The following is a 25,052-nucleotide window of genomic DNA, read 5'->3' on the forward strand; positions in this document are numbered from 1 at the left end:
TATTTGGTAGAATTAGAGATGGTCTAATTAAGGCATCCAAAATTCTGAAGGTCTTTGATAAGGTCAATATGGAGAGACCAGCTGCCTGGTTAGGAATCTAGAACCCAGGCACAGTGTTGGGGCGAGGGGTCAGTCACTTAGGACTGAGATGAGGACATGGTTCATTCAAAATGCAGAGCTTGTTTTCTGTTTGCTGAGGGAAGTGGAGATGTTATCGTCTAGAGTTTGAAGCTGGGATTGACAGGTTCTCAGGTCTTTCAGGAAACAGAGGGATTTGGGGAGTGGATAAGAAACTAAAATTGAAGCCTGAGATTTGCCATTATTGTATGGATTGGGAAAGTACAGGATAAACAAAGGTTATTGGACTGACCTGGGTCATGCCAGTATAGAGCTACACATCAGTCATTTCTCTTAATCACACTTAATCAGCAAGCCATATTTGTTCTCCGTCATGTTTATCCAGCATCAGTGTTACTCACCTCCACCACTCTTTAAGACAGTGAGTTGCATTCTCAGCAATCTCTCGGTTTCCCCTAAGTCCGCCACAGGATTTATTTGGGACTCTTATTTATAAACCAAAGTTTTAGTCTTTGCAATAAGTGGAAACATTTTCCTCTGTTTCCCTATAAATTCACTTTGTAATTTGGAAAATATTTTTTGATTTACTAATCTTCTATTCACTGGGAGAATGTCGGTAGGGGATATAATAAACTTTTAAAATATAATCAGTTTTGGAAAGCAAGCAACATCTTTATATTTAAGCTTGGGTTAACTGTAGAAGAAGAATGAGAATTATGTTGTGATAAGAACATTGCTCAATAAAGATGGGACTTCTAAACGAGATTAAACCACCTACAACTCCCAGTTGATAAAATGGAATTAATGAATGCTTTTATTAAAGTCTTGCATGAGGATTTGGAGCATACCTTCAGGCTCAATAATAGTCTTGTTTACATTTCCATATTTTGCAATGTCATTTTTTTAAAAAACAAGTGGTCATGGGGTGTGGGTATCACTGGCTGGGCCATCATTTATTGCCTGTCCCTAGTGACCGTTGAGAAGGTGGTGGTGAGCTGCTTTGTTGAACTGCTGCAGTCTAGATTCTGTAGGTTGACTCTCAATGCCCTTCGGGAGGGAATTCCAGGATTTTGACCCAGTAACACTGAAGGAACAGCAATAAGTTTTCAAGTTAGGATGGTGAGTGGCTTGGCTAGGAACTTGCAGCTTTCAAACTTGTGACCTAAGATCCTAAGATGTAGGAGCAGAGGTAGGCCATTTGACCCACTGAGTTACATGAATAACTTTCCTCCATGATAAAGTCAAAAGTAGGGACATTTGCTAATGATTACACCATGTTCAACACCATTCATGACTCAGATACTGAAGCAGTCCATGTTCAAATGCAACAAGATTTGGACAATATCCAGGCTTGGACTGATGAGTGGCAAGTAACGTTCGTGCCATACAAATGCCAGGTAATGACCATCTATAATAAGGGTCAATCTAAACACCATCCCTTCACATTCAATGGTGTCACCATCACTGAATCCACACGGGAGGCTGCTGAGCAAGGTGAGGGCCCATGGTGTTCGAGGTGAGCTGCTGGGATGGATTGAGGATTGGCTGTCTAACAGAAGGCAGAGAGTTGGGATAAAAGGTTCTTTTTCAGAATGGCAGCCGGTGACAAGCGGTGTCCCGCAGGGTTTGGTGCTGGGGCCACAGCTGTTCGCATTATACATTAATGATTTGGATGAGGGAACCGGGGGCATTCTAGCAAAGTTTGCCGATGATACGAAGATAGGTGGACAGGCAGGTAGTACTGAGGAAGTGGGGAGGCTACAGAAGGATCTAGACAGGTTGGGAGAGTGGTCCAGGAAATGGCTGATGGAATTTAACGTGAGCAAGTGCGAGGTCTTGCACTTTGGCAAAAACAATAAAAGCATGGACTACTTTCTAAATGGTGAGAAAATTAATAAAGCCAAAGCACAAAGGGATCTGGGAGTGCTAGTCGAGGATTCTCTAAAGGTAAACATGCAGGTTGAGTCCGTGATTAAGAAAGCAAATGCAATGTTGTCTCTTATCTCAAGAGGGTTGGAATATAAAAGCAGAGATGTACTACTAAGACTTTATAAAGCTCTGGTTAGGCCCCATTTGGAGTACTGTGTCCAGTTTTGGTCCCCACACCTCAGGAAGGACATACTGGCACTGGAACGTGTCCAGCGGAGATTCACACGGATGATCCCTGGAATGACAGGTCTGGCATATGAGGAACGGCTGAGGATACTGGGATTGTATTCGTTGGAGTTTAGAAGATTAAGGGGAGATCTAATAGAGATGTACAAAATAATACATGGCTTTGAAAAGGTGGATGCTAGGAAATTGTTTCTGTTAGGCGAGGAGACTAGGACCCGTGGACACAGCCTTAGAATTAGAGGGGGTCATTTCAGAACAGAAATGCGGAGACATTTCTTCAGCCAGAGAGTGGTGGGCCTGTGGAATTCATTGCCACGGAGTGCAGTGGAAGCCGGGACGCTAAATGTCTTCAAGGCCGAGATTGATAGGTTCTTGTTGTCTAGAGGAATTAAGGGCTATGGGGAGAATGCTGGTAAGTGGAGCTGAAATGCGCATCAGCCATGATTGAATGGCGGAGTGGACTCGATGGGCCGAATGGCCTTACTTCCACTCCTATGTCTTATGGTCTTATGGAATCCCCACTATCAACATCATGGGGATTACCACTGACCAGAAGCTCAACTGGACTCACCAAATAAACAAAGTGGCTGCAAGAGCAGGTCAGGGGCTCAGAACACTACAGCAAATAACTTACCTTCTGACTCCCAAAGCATTTCCACCATTAACAAGGCACAGGAATATGGAGTGTGATGGAATTCATTGCAATTGCCTGGATGGAGGCAGCTCCAACAATGCTTAAGATGCTTGACACCCTCTAGGACAAAACAGCTCTCTTGGTTGGCACCATGACCACAAGCATCCATTCCCTCCACCACCAACAGTCTGCTGTGTACTACCTGCAACATGCACTTTAGAAATTCACCACTTGACTTCATCTGAAGGACAGATACACGGGAACACCACACTTGCAAGTTCCTTTCCGAGCCTTTCCAAGACTGACCTACTTAATGTTTAAACCCCTTCATAATAATGCCCAACACCCATATGTCACTAGTTTAAAATCCAAACATAAAAAAAGTTTAGGTACATATAAATCACACACCAATCATCCTAATATGTATACACTCAGAGACGTATAACAAACATATTTTGTAGGGCAATTCATTATGTTACTCAATTAATTATCTATTGCACATTGTTTAAACTCAAAATGTTTTGAACATTGCAATGATAATTACACTGAGTAGTACAACTGGAACCTCACTATCCTATTATACTGCTGCTGACCACAGTGAAGGTTCTTTGAATGAAAGAATGAATAATTGATTTTTTGAATGAATTATTTTTTGAATAAATGAATTATTTTATTGTCACATGTATCTTACAGTGAGAAATTCAGTAAAACAATGAAGATCTTTCTGAAGGAATTCTAATTCAGCGATTTAAAATAAAACTTAAGGAGGAAAGAGTTAGATAAATTTAGAATTTGTGTTCTTATGTTGAGACCTACCTCTTTTCCTGCTGGCTCATATCTCTGATTTTTGGCCTACACTGGCTGTGTTCACTGTTGCTTTTAATTGAAAATTCTCTCCTCATTCACATCTCAGCAAGCCGTTGCTCCTTCCTATCTCAATATTGAAGAAGTTTCTGTTTTTTTTCCACTTCTGGCCTCAGCTGCACATTCTTCACTCTACCAGGTCCTAATCTGTGGTATCAGCCTCAAAGTGTCTGCACTTCTTTCATTTGAGATGCTTCACAAAACTGACCTTATCAAGCAGCCCCAAAGTCTCCTTTTTTGGCGTGATGAAAGTACTCATGTGAGGGGCATAGGACAGTCAACTCTAACAGTTCCGTTATCACTTACAACCTTAAAACCAAGATCTCTACACTCCCCCAATTCTAGCCTCCTGAGCATCCCCAATTTTAATTGCTACTTTATTGATGACTTGCCCTTGGCTGCTGGATTTCTCTACCTACAGTGGAACTCTCTTCCCCTCTTTTCTTCTTCAATGTGCTCCTTTAAGATTTTGGTCACCTACACTAATAGCTCCTGATGTGGCTTGGTTCCAAATGATTTTTCATGACATTTCTGTGATGATGTTTATTTAGACTAAAGACTCAATATAAAAGCAAATTATCTATATTTTCTAAATTGCAACTGAGCTTGCTCATTCTAAAGTTCTCTATTGGCTGTAAAGCATTCTAGCACTATACAAATGGAGGATGTCCATGTGTACACTGATGCTGACCTCATCTTTCGGTTTCATTCCCTGACTACATGACTCAACCCCATCATCCTGAACAATCATTACATCCCAGAGAACCGGAAAATGGCAAATGTAACAGTCCAGTTTAACATAGTAACATAGAAAATAGGTGTGGGAGTAGGCCATTTGGTGTCCTCAAGCCTGCATCACCATTCAATATGACCATGGCTGATCATGCAATCTCACTACCCCATTCCCACACTCTCTCCATTTGATCCCTTTAGCCACAAGGGCCGTGTCCAGCTTCCTCTGGAATATATCTAATGAACTGGCCCCAACAGCTTCCTGTGGGAGAGAATTCACAGGTTCACAACTCGCTGAGTGAAGAAAGTCTTCCTCATCTCAGTCCTGAATGGCGTACGCCTTATTCTTAGATTGTGACCCCTTGTTCTGGATTATCCCCACATTGGGATAATTCTTCCCGCATCTAGCCTGTCCAGTCCATCAGGATTTTATATGTTTCTATGACATCCCCCTCATTCTTCTAAATTCCAGCAAATACAAGCCCAGTCAACCCAATCTTTCCTCAAATGCCCATTTCGAGTCCATTGTTAAGCCTGTGATTGTGGAGTACTTGGAAGTGCATGGTAAAATAACACTGCTTTCTCAAAGGGCAAATCAGTTAGAATTGTTTGAGGAGGTAATGAGCAAGTTAGACAAAGGAGATCCAATGGACATGATCTGTTTGGATTTTCAAAAAGGCTTTGACAAGGTGCCGCACAGCAGGCTGCTAAATAGGGAAACAGCCCATGGTGTTAGGGGTAAGGTACTGGCATGGATAGAGGCTTGGCTGACTGGCAGAAGGTATAAATGAGGAATAAATAAGACTTTTTCAGATGGTAACCGGTGACTATTAGAGTTCTTCAGGATTGTGTTGGGACAATCTTTCACGTTATACATTAACAATCTGGACAAAGGAACTGAGGGCACTGTTGCTAAGTTTGTAGATAATACAAAGAGATAAATGTGAGGTGTTGTATTTTAATAAGGCAATTCAGGGCAGGACTTATACAGTCAATGGTAGGGCCCTGGGGAGCATTGCCAAACAAAGAGATTTGGGGGTGTAGGTGTATAGTTCCTCAAAAGCAGAGTCGCAGGTAGACAGGCTGATGAAGAAGGCATTTGGCATGCTTGCCTTCATTGGTCAGAACTTGGTCAGAGTATAGGAGTTGGGACGCCATGTTGCAACTGTACAGGACATTGGTGCAGCCACGTTTGGAATACTGTGGACAATTCTGGTCGCCCTTCTACAGTCGTTGTTAAACTTGAAGAGAGTTCAGAAAAGACTTACAAGGATGTTGCCAAGACTGGAGGGTTTGAGTTATAGGGAGAGGCTAAATAGGCTGAGACTTTTCTCCCTGGAGCATTGGAGGCTGAGGGGGTCTTAATCAAGAAGGATATGAATAAGGGAATAGCCAAGGTCTTTTCCTAGGTTGGGGGACTCCAAAACTAGAGGACTTAGGTTTAAGGTGAGAGGGGAACTTTTTCACACAGAAGGTGGGGCATATATGGAATGAGTTGCCAGACAAAGCGATGGAGGTGGGTAAAAAGAACATTTAAAAGGCATCTGGATGGGTACATGAATAGGAAGGGTTCAGAGCGATATGGGCCAAGTGCTGGCAAATGGGACTAGGTCCAATCGAGATGTCTGGTCAGTACGGTGCAATGTCTTTGTCACATCTTCAAAACATCAATCAATTTAGTGAGACACTCACAAAACCATGCTGACTATCCCTAATCAGTCCTTGCCTTTCCAAATGCATGTAAACCCTGGGTCTCAGAATCCCCTCTAATAAATTAACCACCACTGACATAAGGCTCAAAACCGAGAGGCCTGAATAAAGTTTAAATTTATTTAAATAGAGGCCTGAATTTAAATTAACTCATGCGATGAGGGCATCACGGGTTAGACCAGCATTTATTGCCCATCCCTTATTGCCCAGAGGGCAGTTGAGAATCAACCACATTGCTGTGGGTCTGGAGTCACACGTAGGCCAGACCAGGTGAGGATGGCAGATTTCTTTCCCTAAAGGATATTAGTGACCCAGATGGGTTTTTACAACAATCAGCAACAATTTCATGATTATCACTAGACTCTTAATTCCAGATTTTTATTGGATCCAAATTCCATCATTTGCTGTAGTGGGGCAAATAGAACCAGGTCCCCTGAATATGACCTCTTTCTGGACTTACAGTCTCATGGTAATACCACTAGGCCATTGCCCCTCCTGGATGTGGAGAAGATGTTTCCACTAGTGGGAGAGACAAGGACTCAAGGGCACAGCCTCAGAGTGAAAGGATGAGAGCTGAGATGAAAAGGAATTTCTTCAGCCAAAGGCTATTAAACTGTGGAACTCATTACCACAGAGAGCTGTGAAGGGCAAGTTATTGAATGCATTTGAGACAGAGATAAATAGGTTCTTGATTAGTATGGGGATCAAGGGCCATGGGGGAAGGCAGGAGAATAGGGCTGAGAAACATATGAATGATAGAATGGTGGAACAGACTCAATGGACCAAATGACCTAATTCAGCTTCTATATCTTATAAGTCAAGATGAATCAACCTCTCTTCACTAGAAGAACACAATACCAAAAATGCTGACACCACATTGTCGTTTCTGTCTGCCACTAACAAAATCTTTTGTTCTGATGATCTCACCAGCTCCTCACTTGGGTTCAAGTTATAAGTGTGCATCCAAAGCAACACTGAGAAGGACCTTCCCCAATTAGATCATCTGTTCTGCTCATATTTATTAAGGTAGGAATGTTGGCCAGGATCCTGGGAAAACCCTTTTGACTGCCATCTACCAGACAGAGTAAAAAAAGATTCAGAATGTGAAATAAAAGGTTACCAAGATCAATGCAATAGGAATAGTTCAAAAACATTCAGAATTAGGCATAATTTTTTAAAAAACTACATTAATAATTTTGATTTTGATGGGAGGCTACAGGGGTGGATCTGTGTGGCCAATTTATACTGATTCAGTGAGTATTTGTCAATTGGTGAATTTACTCTATCGGTAACGAAACACCTTGATACAATTGTGCATGCTGTCCACCACAGCAATGTGCCCATCTTGGACAAGCCCAAGGCCCCGAGGGCTACTGAGTCCACTCTCTACAACAAGGCTGGCAGGACCTAATGGAGAGAACAGGATGATTGAGTGCTTGTGTCTCCAGTCTGCCACCAATACATTGTCTTGCTCATCGATGCAGACACCCCATGGGTTTGAAAGCTCAGTGGTCAAACTGGATTTGGTGCTGCCCAGGACATGAAGAACCTGTAAGTCTCTGTCCAGAACCTTCACACAGCAACCACCATCAAAACCTCTCTCTGAGACAGCAACACGCTCTGAGCTATTGATGCTGATAAAATAAGGCTTATTAAAGCCAGACACGACCTTGCTGTCCAGCTTTTGTGCAGTTTGTGGGTCCAGTGTTAAGACTGAAATGGTTCCTTGCTTTGTGTCAGTGATGAGGAACTGGTCAGACACGTTGACAGTGATACCCCGTGGGTTTTGGAAGTCCTCAGTGATGATGCTAAGGAGTTTTCCATGCTTGCTGTAAATATCCAATGACTTATTGGAGATGTTGCTCAGGGCAAGCAGGCCTTGGCTACTCACTGAAATGTCAAAGTAAGTGCCACGCTCTAATCGAATTTGTTGGGTGACATTGCCTTTTCTGTCCATGGCCTTCAGCCTCTTGTTCCCATAATCCACCACATACATGGCACCTTGGGGAGTAGTGTGGATACCATAAGGAAGGTTCAGATCTGTTTGCCCACAACCAAACTTTCCAAACTGTTCAACAAGGACATTTTTGAAGAAATGAGCTCCTCTCTGGACTTGGCAGCTCAGGTTGGCCTCACTTTTGCTCCAAGCTTTTGAAGCAGCGAGGGATGAATGAGATTTCTCTCTTCGATAATGGTCATTGGCTTTCATCCATGCAGCCACCTTAGCAGAGGCCCCACTGTCAGAAATAAAGCTGAACTGTGACATTGGAGATAGCGAGATCTTCCCATCTCCTCGAATTGAGTTTTCAGGTTTCCTAGTCACTTTTGGCTGAAACTGTGACCTGTGAACTCTGAACTCTGAGGAATTGATATGCGACATTCTATGGTGACTCGGAGACTTAACCTTATCTACAGAAAAGGATGGACGCTCTTTAGAGTTTGGAAATGAGCCATTGTTTAAATTTGTTCTCAGTCTTCTAGCTGGAATCGGGGACCCTCCTCTCGAATTCCTGATTTGAGATGAGCCTTTCTCATTAGTCTCACATCCAACAGTTTTGGTAAAATGAGGCTGGTATTTCCCTTTTGAGTGATGCTGCAGTGATTTTGATGCTGACCGAGGTTTCAAAGCCCTGCTGGGCATTTTCTTCCTCTCTTCAAAGCTTCGAGGTGAATTGACCAGGAAGGTACTGGAAGAGTCCAGGCTTTCAGTGGATGAGAAACTCCTTTGTGAAAGATGTTTGAGCTTATTTTGTTCGGGATCATTGAAAGTCCTGAGATCCGGGATTATAGGTCTGTCATTTGCAGATAGATCCAGACAGCTTTTACTGAAGCTCATCTTAAATCTTCTGTTCATTTTTGGGGTCTCAGTGTCACTTGCTGCAATATTCCCCCAGTCATGCTTGCTTCGTGCTTTGCTGATTGAGTTCATTGATGTCCAATGTGACATTTTAAGACTACCCCTTTGCAATGCAGAAGGCACATGACTGGCTTTGATGGCTTGTGCCCTACAGAGCTCAGGATCGTTTTCCTTGGTCTGGTTCATTGCTTTCATGTTCATCCCAATAGGATGTTCAATAAAGGTGAGATCTTCCGCATCGTCATTAAAGATAAAAGCTGCAGTCACTCTGTAAAGTGAATCATGATTAGTTGGTTGGGAAGTTTCTGTCTGAGATGAATCAACTGTTGAGTCAGCTTCAAGACACTCCTGTTGTTTGGTGGGGTTTGATTGATTTGCTTCATTTCTCGTCACAGCCCTGTGAAATTGTGAGACAGAGTTGTTGAGATCACTAAAGGGTACACAAGTCTTTCGATGGATCTGTGTTGATGAGACTTCATGGCTGTTAGTTGGAGACGTGATAGTTTGAGAAGCCAGTGCAGGTTCAATCTGATTTCTCATCACTGAGTAGTTACTATTAATTTGCTGTTGATCCCTTTGAATCTGTAAAGTATAAGGAGAGGTCACAGATGCTATTCCTAGTTCATTCCTATTTTGACTGGACAGACTTGAACTTTGTACACCAGGGGACTGACAGCTCATGGAGTCATGAATATCTATGTCTTGAATCATTGAGGGATCTCTGTTCACTCTCTCTTTCAGCATGTCTAATTTCTCCAGTTCATTTGGTGAAATCAGAGGAACACATTCACCATCCAGCCATGAGGCTGAAGTAGTTCCCTTTTCAAGAAAGGCTGAAGGTCCACACTTTATGTAATCTTCACCTCCAGGATTTTCCCTCTGCATTAGACTACACTTCTCTGTGTTTGGAAATGGAGTTGTTTGATGGTCAGCAACCTTCAGAGGAATCTTATTTCCTGAGGCTAGCATGTTGCTGCAAAGCTGGGAGCTCTTGTGAAGCACCGTCCCTTTGTTGTTCAGTATTTCTCCATCAGTCCCTTTCCAGTTCACTTCACCCTCCATGCCGTCCTGTAAGGAGAAACCTAAAGCATCTTGAACATTTGAAGGATTTTCTGACAGAGTATAGTTTTGACTAGTGCTGCTGCAGTCTGGATTTTGCCAAGAGACTGCACTATATGTAGTACATTCTGCACTGTCACTTAAAGTTGCATTCCCTGCCTCAACTTTATATTGCACCACTGAGTTACCTTTCTGCTGTCCAAGAATCACCGGACTCCAAACCTCACCACTTTGGCATAAAGAGAAGGAGAATTGAATTGATTGTTCCTCTGATACTATCTCTCCCAGTTTCAGGCCCTGATGGAGCCTTGGAACAAACTGAGGCTTCTTCAATGTGATATTGAAGCTCTTGTCTTTGGAGAACAATTTGGCTATTTGTTTCTGAATCTCCCTGCCATCTGTGTGCTTGCCTTCAGAATTTATCAATGTCTGAAGTTCAGAGCAAAGCAGTAAAATCTGCTCTTGTCTCTGGTCAATTTTGGAGATTCCTTCTTGGAGGCTTATTTGGTTAGAATCCTGTAGGGTTGTCAGCTGTCTCTTCAGTTCATACTGTTCTTCCTCTATTTTGTTCAGGAAGACTTGTTCTTGTTGAAGAATTAACAGCCGAACACATTCAGAGGAATTGTAGACCTTTTCATGTTCCTTGATATTGTTTGATCTGAGGTCTTCAAGCTTCTGATAGTCTTTTTGAAGCTTGGTCAACAGGTTTACATATTCCTCCATTGCTGTCTTGTTGTGATGTGTATGATAGTGAGATGAGATTGAATGTTTCCTTAACTTGTGAAGATCAAGTTCGTCCACTTTCGGCTCAATTCTTACCTACAGGAAAACAGTCAACTCATTAAATGTGCTCTCACATTGTCCATATAGTCATCGAGTCACAGAGTCATTCAGCATGAAAACAGACCCTCCAGTCCAATTAATACATGCTGACCATGTTCTCAAACTAAACTAGCCCTACTTGCCTGCACCTGGCTCATATCTCTCCAAACCCTTCCTATTCGTATATGTCTCCAAATGTCTTAAATGTTATAACTGCCTCCACATCCACCACTTTTTCTTGCAGTTCATTCCACTCTGTGTAAAAAAGCTGTCCCTCATGTCCTTTTTAAATCCTTCTCCTCTCATCTTAAAACTCTGCCCCCTAGTTTTGAACTCCCCCATCTTAGGGATAAGACCTTTGCTATTATTAATGTCCCTCATGATTTTATAAACGTCAATAAGGTCACCCCTTGAACCCCAATGCAAAAAGTCCCAGCCTATTTTTATAATATAAACCCTCCAGTCCTGGCAACATCTTGGTAAATCTTTTTTGAACCCTCTGCAGTTTAATGATATATTTCCTATAACAGGGCAACCAGATTGCACAAGTATTCCAGCAGGGGACTCCCCAACATCCTGCACAACCTCAACATGACGTCCCAACTCAGATACTCAAAGGTCTGAGCAATAAAGGCAAGTGCGCTGAACACCTCCTTAACCAGCCTGTCTACCTGTGACACAAATTTCAAAGAATTATAAACCTGAACCCCTATCTCTCTGTTCTATAGAAGTTTTAAAAAGATGAGGGATACAGATAGAGTTAACGGGAGTTGTCTTTTCCCTAGGATGAGGGATTACATTTTTAAGGTGAGAGGAGAGAGATTTTAAAAAGACACGAGGGGCAATTGTTTTACATGGACAGTGAGTCATGTGTTGAATGATCTTCCTGAGAAAGTGGTGGATGTGGGTACAATTACAATTTTTATAAGTTGTTTGGATAGATATGAATAGGAAAGGTTTTCAGGGGTATTGGCCAGGAGCAGGCAGGTGGGACTAGTTTAGTTTGGGATTATGTTCAGCCTGGATTAGGTCTGTTTCCATGCCGTGAGTGTGGTGCTGGAAAAGCACAGCAGGTCAGGCAGCATCCGAGGAGCAGGTGAATTGATGTTTTGGGCACAAGCTCTTCATCAGGATGCTGGCAAATGGGACTAGATTAATTTAGGATATGTGGTCAGCATAAACAAGTTGGACTGAGTAGTCTGTTTCCATGCTGTACAGCTCTGTGACTCTATGACTATCCAGGGTCCTACCATTAATTGTATAAATCCTGCCCTTGTTCTTGCAAGGAACTTTATACCAGCCCACTGGACACTAAAGACCCTTGGGTGAGCACTCACAACAGTGGATCACCAGGGGCTAATACAGAAGCTGAGTCATCAGCACAGATCACCTAGCATGAAAGGTGAGAGTGGGACGTTATCACAGATTGAACTGAAGGAGCTTTTCATGGGTATAGGTTAGAATATAGCACTTTTTAAATGAAAAATTGTCTTCATGACTTACCACTTAGCCTGGGCTTGCTGATATAGAGACCGAAAACAAACAGGTCGTAACCACAGACTCGAGTCTGGAGCACAAGACCCAAACACAAAGCAAACCTTCGATCACAGTTCATTTCCTTTTAATTGCAAATTCTTCTCATAGTTTTCAGAGATCAAACAATGAAATGACTGCACAGGAACTGCAGGTGATCATCTCGTGTAACTGAAATCAAAGCCAGCATTGTGTTCTCTATGATTAAATTTAAATGACTGCTTTGTTCATAATGTTCACTGACAGAAAGGGAGGGCCACACAAGTGGAGATCGAGCAAGTCTGAAAGAGAAACATACAGATCCCTGAGGTAATTGGCTGAAATTATTGGCAACCTGATGTGTGCATCATTTGCGGGTCATTTGTGCTGTTTGTATTGTACCCACTGGTACAAGTTTATTGAAGCCAATGTGATACTGGTAATTGGTCACCTGAGTATTCATTGTCTTATAAAGGACAGCAGACAGCACTAGAATTCTGGAGGGTCCAAAGGAAAGTCTGGCTAAGAATTCCATTGCAAAAGGAGTTATGGAAGAAGAGGGAGACTTAGGGGACACTTCAGAATGGAGGTGTCCTAAACAGGAGCAATAATACACCAGATCCAGAACTGTGAGCATTCAGAAATGGAAGTGGAACCAATGAAAGAATTCATTTCGCTCTCATCATATCTTTGAGATAAACACAGAGAATGCTGGAGAAACTTAGCAGGTCTGACAGCTTCTGTAGAGAGAGAAAAATGAAGTTAACATTTCAAGACCCATACAAGTCTTCTTCAAAACTGAGAGTTGTTAGTAAATGGCTTTTTAAAATAATTTTGACATAGGCAGAGGAAAGCAAAGGGAACATAAAGTGTAGAAGCCACATGTTAAAAACAAAGGGGTTGTTAATGATGGAGAAAGTGGGGTTGAGGGGTAGGAGTGCAGAGTTGGAGAGACAGAATATATGAAAATTGGATGACAGACAGTATGCAATCAGGCTCTGAAACTACAGCTGTAAAGGCACAAGTGGAAAATGAGGTATTGTTCCTTGGGCTTGCGTTATGGTTGTTGGAACATTGCAGCTGGGCCAGGTCAGAATTATTGGCGTGAAACGGTTTATTGAAACGGCCAAGAACTGAAAAGGTCAGGGTCACTCCGGTGGACAAAGTGGAGGTGTTCAGCAAAACGGTCACCTCGTCTGCACTTCATCTCAGCAATGTAGAGGAGCCCACATCGTAAGCAGTGAATGCAGTAAACTAGATTGAATCGCTGCTTTACCTGAAAGCTATGTCTAGGACCTTGGATGCTGAGAAAGGAGGAGATAAACAGACAGGAGTAAGAATGGAGAGAGGAATAGGTGTCTGGTGATGACATCCTATTTGAGGTATTGGAAAATTACGGCTAATGATCTTTTGAATGTGTATGTTAGTGGGGGTGGTAAGTGAGGACAAGGGAGATCCTATCACTGTTGCAGATGGGAAAAGAGGTGGTGAGAGCAAAAATGTGGGAGATTGATCAGACCTGGCTGAGAGCGCTGTTAACCTTGATGGTGGGGAATCAGTGGTTGAGGAAAAAGGTGGATATTTTGGAGCTGGTATCATTGGATGTATCAGAGATGGAGAACCTGGAAGAATGGAATAGAATCTTTTAAGGAAGTGGGGTGTGAGAATGTATAGTCAAGATAACTGTGTGAGTCGATAGATTTGTATTGGATATTGGTGACCAGGCTATCCCCAGAAATGGAAACAGAGATGTCAAGGAAGTGAAGGGAGGAGTCAGAGATGGACCAGGTATTGGTGAGAATTGGAAGCAAAATTGATGCATGTTTCCAAATCTGGTGAGACAGGGAAGCAGGTTATCAATATCCCAGAGAAAGAGATGTGGATGGGGGCTGGAGTAGGACCGGAACAAAGAATGTTCCATGTACCTGACAAAGAGGCAGACAGAACTGGAGCCCATGTGCGTACCCTGGCTACCCTTTTAATGTGAAGGAAGTGAGAGGAGTTAAAAGAGAAGTTGCTCAGAGTGAGGACGAGGCCAGCCAGGCAGAAGAGGGTAGTAGTGGATGGGAACAGTTCAGGCCTTTCTTCCAGGACAAAGTGGACAGCCTTAAGACCACTCTGATGGGGAATGGACATGTAAAGGGGTTATGAAGGTGTAGGAGCAGGGGGAAACAATATGTCTGAGTAATTCTAATTGTGGTTTTCTTCCTTGAGAAAAGGCCTGAATCACCCCCCCCCATCCACCACCACTAGCAGCTATTCATTCCCCCAGACTGATTATTACCTATTTGTTCGTCTGCTCATCTATTTTTGTCTCTCTCTGCGCTCTGGGCATCTGCAATCTCTTCCAGTTCTTCTGGTAAGATGGCAGTGGAGTAGGGCTTCTGAGCCCAGGGTTTGTTTCCTCTGTCCGCGTTTCTTTTCATTTTATTTTCTTTGTTTCTCTCCCTTTTCTTGTGTTGTTTTTTCTTTTTTCTTCCCCTTTTACTTACCTCTTATCGAAGAGCTCATTTGTAGTGATGGCATTGGCAGCAGTGAGTGAGCCAGACATGGATTCGTGGTGGGTTTGGGTTTCCGTCAGCTTCTGCATCAACGAGGTGGTCCTAGTGCTGACTCATGGCTGCTGCAGTGGAGGCGAGTTTGAGATCCTGCTCACATTTGTGTCCAGCACAGATTCATGGAGGCAGAGGTGAGTATGAGACTGCACATCATCGGCAGCAGCTGGTGAGGTGAGGTGGGCCTGAAGCAGACTCACGGTGGTAGACAATAGACAATAGACAATAGATGCAGGAGTAGGCCATTCTGCCCTTCGAGCCTGCACCGCCATTCAATATGATCATGGCTGATCATTCCTAATTAGTATCCTGTTCCAGCCTTATCTCCATACCCCTTGACTCCACTATCTTTAAGAGCTCTATCCAATTCTTTCTTAAAAGAATCCAGAGACTGGGCCTCCACTGCCCTCTGGGGCAGAGCATTCCACACAGCCACCACTCTCTGTGTGAAGTAGTTTCTCCTCATCTCTGTCCTAAATGGTCTACCCCGTATTTTTAAGTTGTGTCCTCTGGTTCGGCACTCCCCCATCAACGGAAATATGTTCCCTCCTGCCAGAGTGTCCAATCCTTTCATAAGCCTATACGTTTCAATCAGATCCCCTCTCAGTCTTCTAAACCCAAGGGTATACAAGCCCAGTCGCTTCAGTCTTTCCGTGTAAGGCAATCCTGCCATTCCAGGAATTGACCTCGTGAACCTACGCTGCACTCCCTCAATAGCCAGAATGTCTTTCCTCAAATTTGGAGACCAGAACTGTACACAGTACTCCAGGTGTGGTCTCACCAGGGCCCTGTACAGCTGCAGAAGCACCTCTTTGCTTCTATACTCAATCCCTCTTGTTACGAAGGCCAGCATGCTATTAGCCTTCTTCACGACCTGCTGTACCTGCATGCTTGCCTTCAGGTGGCAGCATTAGGTTTGGGGGGGGTTTCTCCTGCTCCTTGGATGCTGCCTGACCTGCTGTGCTTTTCCAGCAACACACTCTTGACTCTGATCTCCAGCATCTGCAGACCTCACTTTCTTCCAGCGTTGACTTTGGGCTGGTGCAGTACCTGGTGACATCGGTGGCCTCTGAATTGGCGAAGTCCAGCGAGGACTGATGGTGGCGAGGGTATCAGTGGAGGCAAGATGACACCAATGACCTTTGTTCCAAGGGCAGGGGCGAAGAGGGGTCCAGTCTGACCACAAAGCCCACGGGTCATGGTGGAGCACTTAAGGAGGACTGTCAAGTTGAACACCTTTTTTCTATTTCTTTATTTTTCTGCCTTTATATACTATGTTCTGATTTCTTTTTGTGTATTAAGATGGTGCCTGAGAGTTTCAACACTATACAACACTTTTCACTGCATGTTGTGTCAAAATACACATGACAATAAATAAATCAAACTTTCCACCTCCCTCCCCCTCCCCATCTTCAGCATATATATGCCAGCATTTGTCTAGCTCCTATCAGTTCTGAAGAAAGATTATGTAGTGATTGGAACAAGATCAGCCAGGTGGATCGCATAGAATATGAGGTCCCTGGTTGGCACTGTTAATTTGGTCTGGTTAATTTATATCTGGCTAACAGATATAAACAGGTGTGTCAGATGTTCTGCTCACTCTAGGAGCTGACTTTAAGCTAGCTGGGTCAGTGTCATGTACTATGAACATATAAATAAAAGGTGAGTTGGCAACAGGATACCAGCCTTTGTGGAGTTATTACAGGTATCTGGACCTAAAATGTCACTTCTGCTTTCTCTTGAACAGATGCTGCCAGATCTGCTGAGGTTTGCCAGTAATTTCTGTTCTTGTTTCTGACTTCCAACATCCACAGTTCTTTGTTTTTTTTTCCAATATAACCTCCCTATTCCTATCATCTATGCCTTAACTAAAAGAGGTAAATGTCCCATTGACCTTTTTAACTACCTCCATTAACTTGATCTGCCACCTTCATGGATCCGTGGACAAGACCCCAAGATCCCTCTGTCCGACTGACCTTCCTAGTATCCTGCCATTCACTGACTACTCCCTCATTTTGTTCCTTCATCCAAAGTCCATCATTTCACACTGAACATATTGCTCCAGGAAAATATCTCAAATACACTCTCTGAGTTTTTCCCCATGGCTTAGAGTCATAGAGATGTACAGCATGGAAACAGACCCTTCAGTCCAACCCGTCCATGCCAACCAGATATCCCAACCCAATCCAGTCCCACCTCCCAGCACTTGGCCCATATCCCTCCAAACCCTGCCTATTCATATACCCATCCAAATGCCTCTTAAATGTTGCAATTGTACCAGCCTCCCCCACATCCTCTAGCAGCTCATTCCATACACGTACCACCCTCTGCGTGAAAAGGTTGCCCCTTAGGTCTCTTTATACCTTTCCCCTCTCACCCTAAATCTATGCCCCTCTAGCTCTGGACTCCCCGATCCCAGGGAAAAGACTTTGTCTATTTATCCTATCCATGCCCCTCATAATTTTGTAAACCTCTATAAGGTCACCCCTCAGCCTCCGATGCTCCAGGGAAAACAGCCCCAGCCTGTTCAGCCTCTCTTTATAGCTCAAATCCTCCAACCTTGGCAACACCCTTGTAAATCTTTATTGAACCCTTTCAAGTTTCACAAAATCTTTCCGATAGGAAGGAGACCAGAACTGCATGCAATATTAATACAGTAGCCTAACCAATGTCCTGTACAGCCGCAACATGACCTCCCAACTCCTGTACTCAATACTTTGACCAATAAAGGAAAACATACCAAACGCCTTCTTCACTATCCTATCTACCTGCAACTCCACTTTCAAGCAGCTATGAACCTGCACTCCAAGGTCTCTTTATTCAGCAACACTCCCTAGGACCTTACCATTAAGGAGTCGTACCTGAGGAGTGGAGCGAGGCAAATGTAATTCCTCTCTTCAAGAAAGGAAATAGGGAAATCCCCGGCAATTACAGACCAGTAAGTCTCACGTCTGTCATCTGCAAGGTATTAGAAAGGATTCTGATGGTTAGGATTTATGACCATCTGGAAGAGCATGGCTTGATTAAATGCAGTCAACACGGCTTTGTGAGGGGCAGGTCATGCCTCACAAACCTTATCGAGTTCTTTGAGGATGTGACTAGAAACGTTGATGAGGGTCGAGCTGTGGATGTGGTGTATATGGACTTCAGCAGGGCATTTGACAAGGTTCCCCATGGTAGGCTCATTCACAAGGTCAGGAGGAATGGGATACAGGGGAACTTAGCTGTCTGGATACAGAATTGGCTGGCCAACAGAAGACAGCGAGTGGTAGTAGAAGGAAAGTATTCTGCCTGGAAGTCTGTGGTGAGTGGTGTTCCACAGGGATCTGTCCTTGGGCCTCTACTGTTTATAAATTTTATTAATGACTTGGATGAGGGGATTGAAGGATAGGTCAGCAAGTTTGCAGATGACACAAAGGTTGGAGGTGTCGTTGACAGTATAGAGGGCTGTTGTAGGCTGCAGCGGGACATTGACAGGATGCAGAGATGGGCTGAGGGGTGGCAGATGGAGTTCAACCTAGACAAATGTGAGGTGATGCATTTTGAAAGGTCGAATTTGAAAGCTGAGTACAGGATTAAGGATAGGATTCTTGGCAGAGTGGAGGAACAGAGGGATCTTGGTGTGCAGGTACATAGATCCCTTAAAATGGCCACCCAAGTGGGTAGGGTTGTTAAGAAAGCATATGGTGTTTTAGCCTTCATTAATGGGGGATTGAGTTTAAGAGTCGTGAGATCTTGTTGCAGCTCTATAAAACTTTGGTTAGACCGCACTTGGAATACTGCGTCCAGTTCTGGTCGCCCTATTATAAGAAAAATGTGGATGCTTTGGAGAGGGTTCAGAGGAGGTTTACCAGGATGCTGCCTGGACTGGAGGGCTGATCTTATGAGGAGAGGTTTACTGAGCTCGGACTTTTTTTCATTGGAGAAAAGGAGGAGGAGAGGAGACCTAATTGAGATATACAAGAAAATGAGAGGCATAGATAGAGTCGATAGCCAGAGACTATTTCCCAGGGCAGAAATGACTGACACGAGAGGTCATAGCTGGTTGGAGGAAAGTATAGAGGGGATGTCAGAGGTGGGTTCTTTACACAGAGAGTTGTGAGAGCATGGAATGTGTTGCCAGCAGCAGTTGTGGAGGGAGGGTCATTGGGGACATTTAAGAGACTCCTGGACATGCATATGGTCACAAAAATATGAGGGTGCATACATGAGGATCAGTGGTCAGCACAACATCGTGGGCTGAAGGGCCTGTTCTGTGCTGTACTATTCTATGTTCTATGTTCTATTAAGAGTATAAATCCTGTGAAGATTTGCTTTCCCAAAATGCAGCAGCGCGCATTTATCTGAATTAAACTCCATCTGCCACTTCTCAGCCCATTGGCCCATCTGGTCCAGATCCTGTTGTAATCTGAGGTAACCCTCTTTGCTGTCCACTACACCTCTAACTTTGGTGTCATCTGCAAACTTACTAACTGTACCTCTTATGCTCGCATCCAAATCAATTATGTAAATGACAAAAAGTAGAGGATCCAGCACTCCACTGGTCACAGGCCTCCAGTCTGAAAAACAACCCTCCAGCACCACCCTCTGTCTTCTACCTTTGAGCCAGTTCTGTATCCAAATGGCTAGTTCTCCCTGTATTCCATGAGATCTAACCTTGCTAACCAGTCTCCCATGGGGAACCTTGTCAAATGCCTTACTGCTCTGCCCTCATCAATCTTCTTTGTTACTTCTTCAGAAAAAACTTAATCAAGTTTGTGAGACATGATTTCCCACGCACAAAGCCATGTTGACTATCCCTAATCAGTCCTTGCCTTTCCAAATACATGAACATCCTGTCCCTCAGGATTCCCTCCAACACCTTGCCCACCACCGAGGTCAGGCTCACTGGTCTATAGTCCCCTGGCTTGTCTTTACTGCCCATCTTAAACAGTGGCACCATGTTGGCCAACCTCCAGTCTTCCGGCACCTCACCTGTGACTATCAATGATACAAATATCTCAGCAAGAGGCCCAGCAATCACTTCTCTAGCTTTCCAGAGTTCTCAGGTACACCTGATCAGGTCCTGGGGATTTATCCACCTTTAACCGTTTCAAGATATCCAGCACTTCCTCCTCTCTAATCTGGACATTTTTCCATACAGTCTATATCTTCCATATCCTTTTCCACCATAAATACTGATGCAAAATATTCATTTAGTATCTCCCCCATTTTCTGTGGCTCCACACAAACGCTGCCTTGCTGATCTTTGAGGGGCCCTATTTTCTCCCTAGTTACCCTTTTGCCCTAAGTATATTTGTAAAAACCCTTTAGATTCTCCTTAGTTCTATTTGCCAAAGCTGTCTCATGTCTCCTTTTTGCCCTCCTGATTTCCCTCTTAAGTATACTCCTACTGCCTTTATACTCTTCTAAGGATTCACTCGATCTATCCTGTCTATACCTGACATATGCTTCCTTCTTTTTCTTAACCAAACCCTCAATTTCTTTAGTCATCCAGCATTCCCTTTCACCCTGACAGGAATATACTTTCTCTGGATTCTTGTTATCTCATTTCTGAAGGCTTCCCATTTTCCAGCTGTCCCTTTACCTGCGAACATCTGCCCCAATCAGCTTTTGAAAGTTCTTGCCAAATACCGTCAAAATTGGCCTTTCTCCAATTTAGAACTTCAACTTTTAGATCTGGTCTATCCTTTTCCATCACGATTTTAAAATGAATAGAATTATGGTCGCTGGCGCCAAAGTGCCCCCCCCCACTGTCACCTCAGTCACCTGCCCTGCCTTATTTCCCAAGAGTAGGTCAAGGTTTGCACCTTCTCTAGTAGGTACATCCACATACTGAATCAGAAAATGTTCTTGTACACACTTAACAAATTCCTCTCCATCTAAACCTTTAACACTATGGCAGTCCCAGTTGATGTTTAGAAAGTTAAAATCCCCTACCATAACCACCCCATTATTCTTACAGTTAGCTGAGATCTCCTTACAAGTTTGTTTCTCAATTTCCCTCTGACTATTGGGGGGTCTATAATACAATCACAATAAGGTGATCATCCCTTTCTTATTTCTCAGTTCCACCCAAATAACTTCCCTAGATGTATTTCCAGGAATATCCTCCCTCAGCACAGCTAAAATGCTATCCCTTATCAAAAATGCCACTCCCCCTCCTCTCTTGCCTCCCTTTCTATCCTTCCTGTAGCATTTGTATCCTGGAACATTAAGCTGCCAGTCCTGCCCATCCCTGAGCCATGTTTCTGTAATTGCTATGATATCCCAGTCCCATGTTCCTAACCATGCCCTGAGTTCATCTGCCTTCCCTGTTAGGCCCCTTGCATTGAAATAAATGCAGTTTAATTTATTAGTCCTACCTTGTCCCTGCCTGTTTGATTCACTTCCGTTCCCAGCTGTACCCGTTTCAGATCGATCTCTTTCCTCACTATCTCCCTGGGTCCCACCCCCACCTTACTAGTTTAAATCCTCCTGAGCAGTTCTAGCAAATTTCCCTGCCAGTATATTAGTCCCCTTCCAATTTAGGTGCAATCCGTTCTTCTTGTACAAGTCACTTCTACCCCAAAAGAGATTCCAATGATCCAAAAATGTGAATCCTTCTCCCATACACCAGCTCCTCAGCCATGCATTCATCTGCTCTATCCTCCTATTCCTGCCCTCACTAGCTCGTAGCACTGGGAGTAATCCAGATATTACTACGCTTGAGGACCTACTTTTTTAATATTCTGCCTAACTCTCTGCAATCTCCCGTCAGAATCTCAACCTTTTCCCTTCCAATGTCGTTGGTTCCAATGTGGACAATGACCCTGCTGGCCCCTCTCCCCGTGAGAACATTCTGCACCCTCTCTGAGACATCCTTGATCCTGGCACCAGGGAAACAACACACCATTCTGCTTTTTCTCTGCTGGCCACAGAAACATCTGTCTGTACCTCTGACTACAGAATCCCCTAACACAATTGATCTCTTGGAAGCTGGCGTACCCCTCGTTGCATTACAGCCAGTCTCAATAACAGAAACCTGGCTGTTCTTGCTCTTCTACTAATCTGACTATCCCAATCTGCATGAAGATTAAAGTCACCCATAATTACTGAAGTGTCCACTGTAGTATTGGTACCAATTGGATCTTGTTGACTCTGTCATCGTTGACAGGGGTTATTAACACAGTCCAGTCAGGAAAGCCCTGGCTGACCGATCTAACCAGGAGGAACAAGAAAAAAACCCAGGAGATTACAATCTCCTCCGTTCAGGCGAGCGATTCTGAGCTGGCTGGCCACAGCCCGTGTACTGTACACAAGTAATGGGTGACTTGGTGATGGGTTGTAGTTACTTGAGTAGACAGTAAAGCCTTCCAAGAGTGTTGGTAAGGAATATTACAACCCCAAGCCTCCTCTAATTCTGACATGCTATCCATTTTGTTTAGCTTTTAGAGAACCAGGAGGATCCAGATCAGGATTTTTGACAAGTTGTGATAACTGGCAGAAGCATGTGATGTTGGATTAACCTGAATGAGACGCTGAGGGACCACTTATTTTGTGGGATTAATGACATGACCATACAGAAGCTCCTATTAGCTGAAGCCCAACTGGACTTCAAACAGGCACTACAACTGGCTCTATCATTAGAAAATACATTAAGTGGAGCATGGGGACCTTGTTATGGACTAGGCCAGACCATTCAAAACATTCTTAAGCAGGCAGCCCAGACCATAACTTTGCAATTTGCTTTGGTAGGTGCACAGTGAAAATTACCCGGAATAAGTTAGCGAGGTTGACTCCCAGGTTTTAAAACAGTCAAAAAACTTTATTCACAAAATTACACAATGAAACACAAAGAATAAAGAACCCCTACAGAATGCAGTCTATCCAAAACCGACTTAATTTCGCTGTTCCGAATATACACAATAGCCCCAATAAGCAAACCCCCTTAAGAAACAGTTAAAAATGGAACAGATGCTTACAGGTTGAAGTTAGAAGGGCAGAGAGACAGACAGCCTGTTTCCATATAGCTGAACACCTAACTAGTTCTGGCCTGATCTGCTCAGCTAGAGAGCTGACCACTCCCCTTCCATTATACAGGTCACTTCTAAAACATGATCACTTTGGGCTTTAGTCTAATCTGTTTACATATAAACAAAAAAGGCCTCTCAATAAACTTTAATCTCTGTACCAAACCAGACTAATCAGAGCTGGGTAAAAGCAAATTACTGCAGATGCTGGAATCTGAAACTAAAAGAGAAAATGCTGGAAAATCTCAGCAGGTCTGGCAGCATCTGTAAGGAGAGAAAAGAGCTGATGTTTCGAGTCTAACTGACCCTTTGTCAAAGTCTCATGCAGGGCATATCCTGAGCAGATGGACCTTCCATCAGCCCACAGCAGCACCCCACAACAAAGCCAAGCCTCGGCCAAGTGGCTCCTCAGGATCTGGGCCTGCAAGCCATTGTAGTTGCTGCTGGTAACTGGACCCGAGACAGCAAAGGACTCCTTTACTCAGGAGAGTGCATAGCCTAGAAGGAGCTCCTACATGTGGGTTAGAATAACTAAATTGCTTAGCGATATCGAAATTGGAACCAATTAAAATTAATAGATTAAAAAAAGTCACTCAGTTCCCATGGAGATCGATACTGGCGGAGCTGTACCTATGATTGCAGAATCTGGGTTTAACAAGATTCACTTGGAACCAAGACCGTTAAGTTTGCATCAGACCTCAGCCAGACTGAGAACGTTCACTGGGGAACCCTTGCAAATTAAGGGTACGACTTTGGTTCTGGTCTCCTATGAGAAACAGTTGCTACAGTTACCACTGATGGTAGTGAAAGACTTGGGCCCAAACCTATTGGGGTGGAATTGGTTGAGAAAGATTTAAACGGATTGGCTCAACATTTTCAATTAGAAAATGGTTGCCTGAGTGAAGTCCAGGGGAAACATTCAGGAGAATTTCAGAAAAGGCTTGGGACTATCCAAGGGGCCAAAGCCATTTTATATGTTGATCAGGAAACAATTCCAAGATTTTGCAAGCCCCCTCTTATGTGCAAAGGTCGAGCCAGAAATCAGGAGGCTGGAGAGCGAAGCGATCATCAATCCAATGCAGTCTGTGGAACGGGCAGCACCAGTCAAAGTGATAATGAAACCTAACAAGTCGGTTCGCCTTTGAGGGAATGTTAAGCAAATAGTAAATGGTAAACCACTTCTCCCAGCTGGATAAATACCTGATCCCTCACATAGAGGACCTATACGCAAAGTTGGTGGGGGTGGGGGTCGCGAGAGGGGGATCTCCGTTGCAAAAATGACATGAGCCACATCTACATGGAATTGTTATTGATTGAGGAGTCCCAGAAGGATGCTACAATTAATACCCATTAGGGCTTATATCAATGTGCTAATATTTGGGATATCATCAGCCAGACCATGGAGAACGTTTTACAAGGGCTACCCCAGGTCGCCATTTATCTGGATGATGTGCTAACAACAGGGAAGACCAATAAAGAGCACTTTGACAACCTGATCATAATGCTTAAACATTGCTCCCAGGTGGGCAAATAACTTTTGGAGGGAAAAATGTGTGTTCCAGACACCCCAGGTGACCTACTTGGGTTACAGAGTTAACAAATCAAGGTTACACCCACTGGAAGATAAATTGAAGGTGATCAAAGGAGCCCCAGGTCCCACATCTGTACTGGAGATTAGGTCTTTCCTTGGGTTAGTGAATTATTATGGGCGGCACAGTGGCACAGTGGTTAGCACTGCTGCCTCACAGCACCAGAGACCCGGGTTCAATTCCCGCCTCAGGCAACTGTCCATGTGGAAGTTTGCATATTCTCCCCGCGTCTGCGTGGGTTTCCTCCGGGTGCTCCGGTTTCCTCCCACAGTCCAAAAAATGTGCTGGTTAGGTGAATTGACCATGCTAAATTGGCTGTAGTGAAGGGATAAATGTAGGGAAATGGGTCTGGGTGGGTTGCTCTTCGGAGGGTCGGTGTGGACTTGTTGGGCCAAAGGGCCTGTTTCCACACGAAGTAATCTAATCTACTGACCTTCATCTTGGCATCCTTGCACCTGCTACTGAAAAAAGGTCAGTCTTGGAAATGGTCGCATAGCCAAGAAGCAGCCTTAA

The 25,052-nt window shown here is 43.8% G+C and overlaps 1 protein-coding gene across 2 annotated transcripts in view; it reads right to left on the reverse strand.

Moving 5' to 3' along the window:
- Positions 1–6,066: 6,066 nt before the first annotated feature.
- LOC140481068 (uncharacterized) overlaps positions 6,067–25,052 on the reverse strand; it is a 43,710-nt gene continuing 24,724 nt past the window's right edge. Inside the window, exons 1-2 of one of the 2 annotated variants that reach the window (XM_072576678.1) lie at positions 12,375–12,529; positions 6,067–10,868 (exon numbers count right to left, since the gene is read on the reverse strand). In XM_072576678.1, coding sequence (XP_072432779.1) covers positions 7,416–10,772 — 3,357 coding nt within the window. In that variant the 5' untranslated portion in view covers positions 10,773–10,868; positions 12,375–12,529 and the 3' untranslated portion in view covers positions 6,067–7,415. Of the gene's footprint in view, positions 10,869–12,374; positions 12,530–25,052 lie in introns of those variants that run through there. The other variant, XM_072576679.1, reaches the window with a different exon arrangement.

The sequence above is a fragment of the Chiloscyllium punctatum genome, chromosome 9, assembly GCF_047496795.1.
Source record: "Chiloscyllium punctatum isolate Juve2018m chromosome 9, sChiPun1.3, whole genome shotgun sequence".
NCBI classification, from domain to species: Eukaryota; Metazoa; Chordata; class Chondrichthyes; order Orectolobiformes; family Hemiscylliidae; genus Chiloscyllium; species Chiloscyllium punctatum.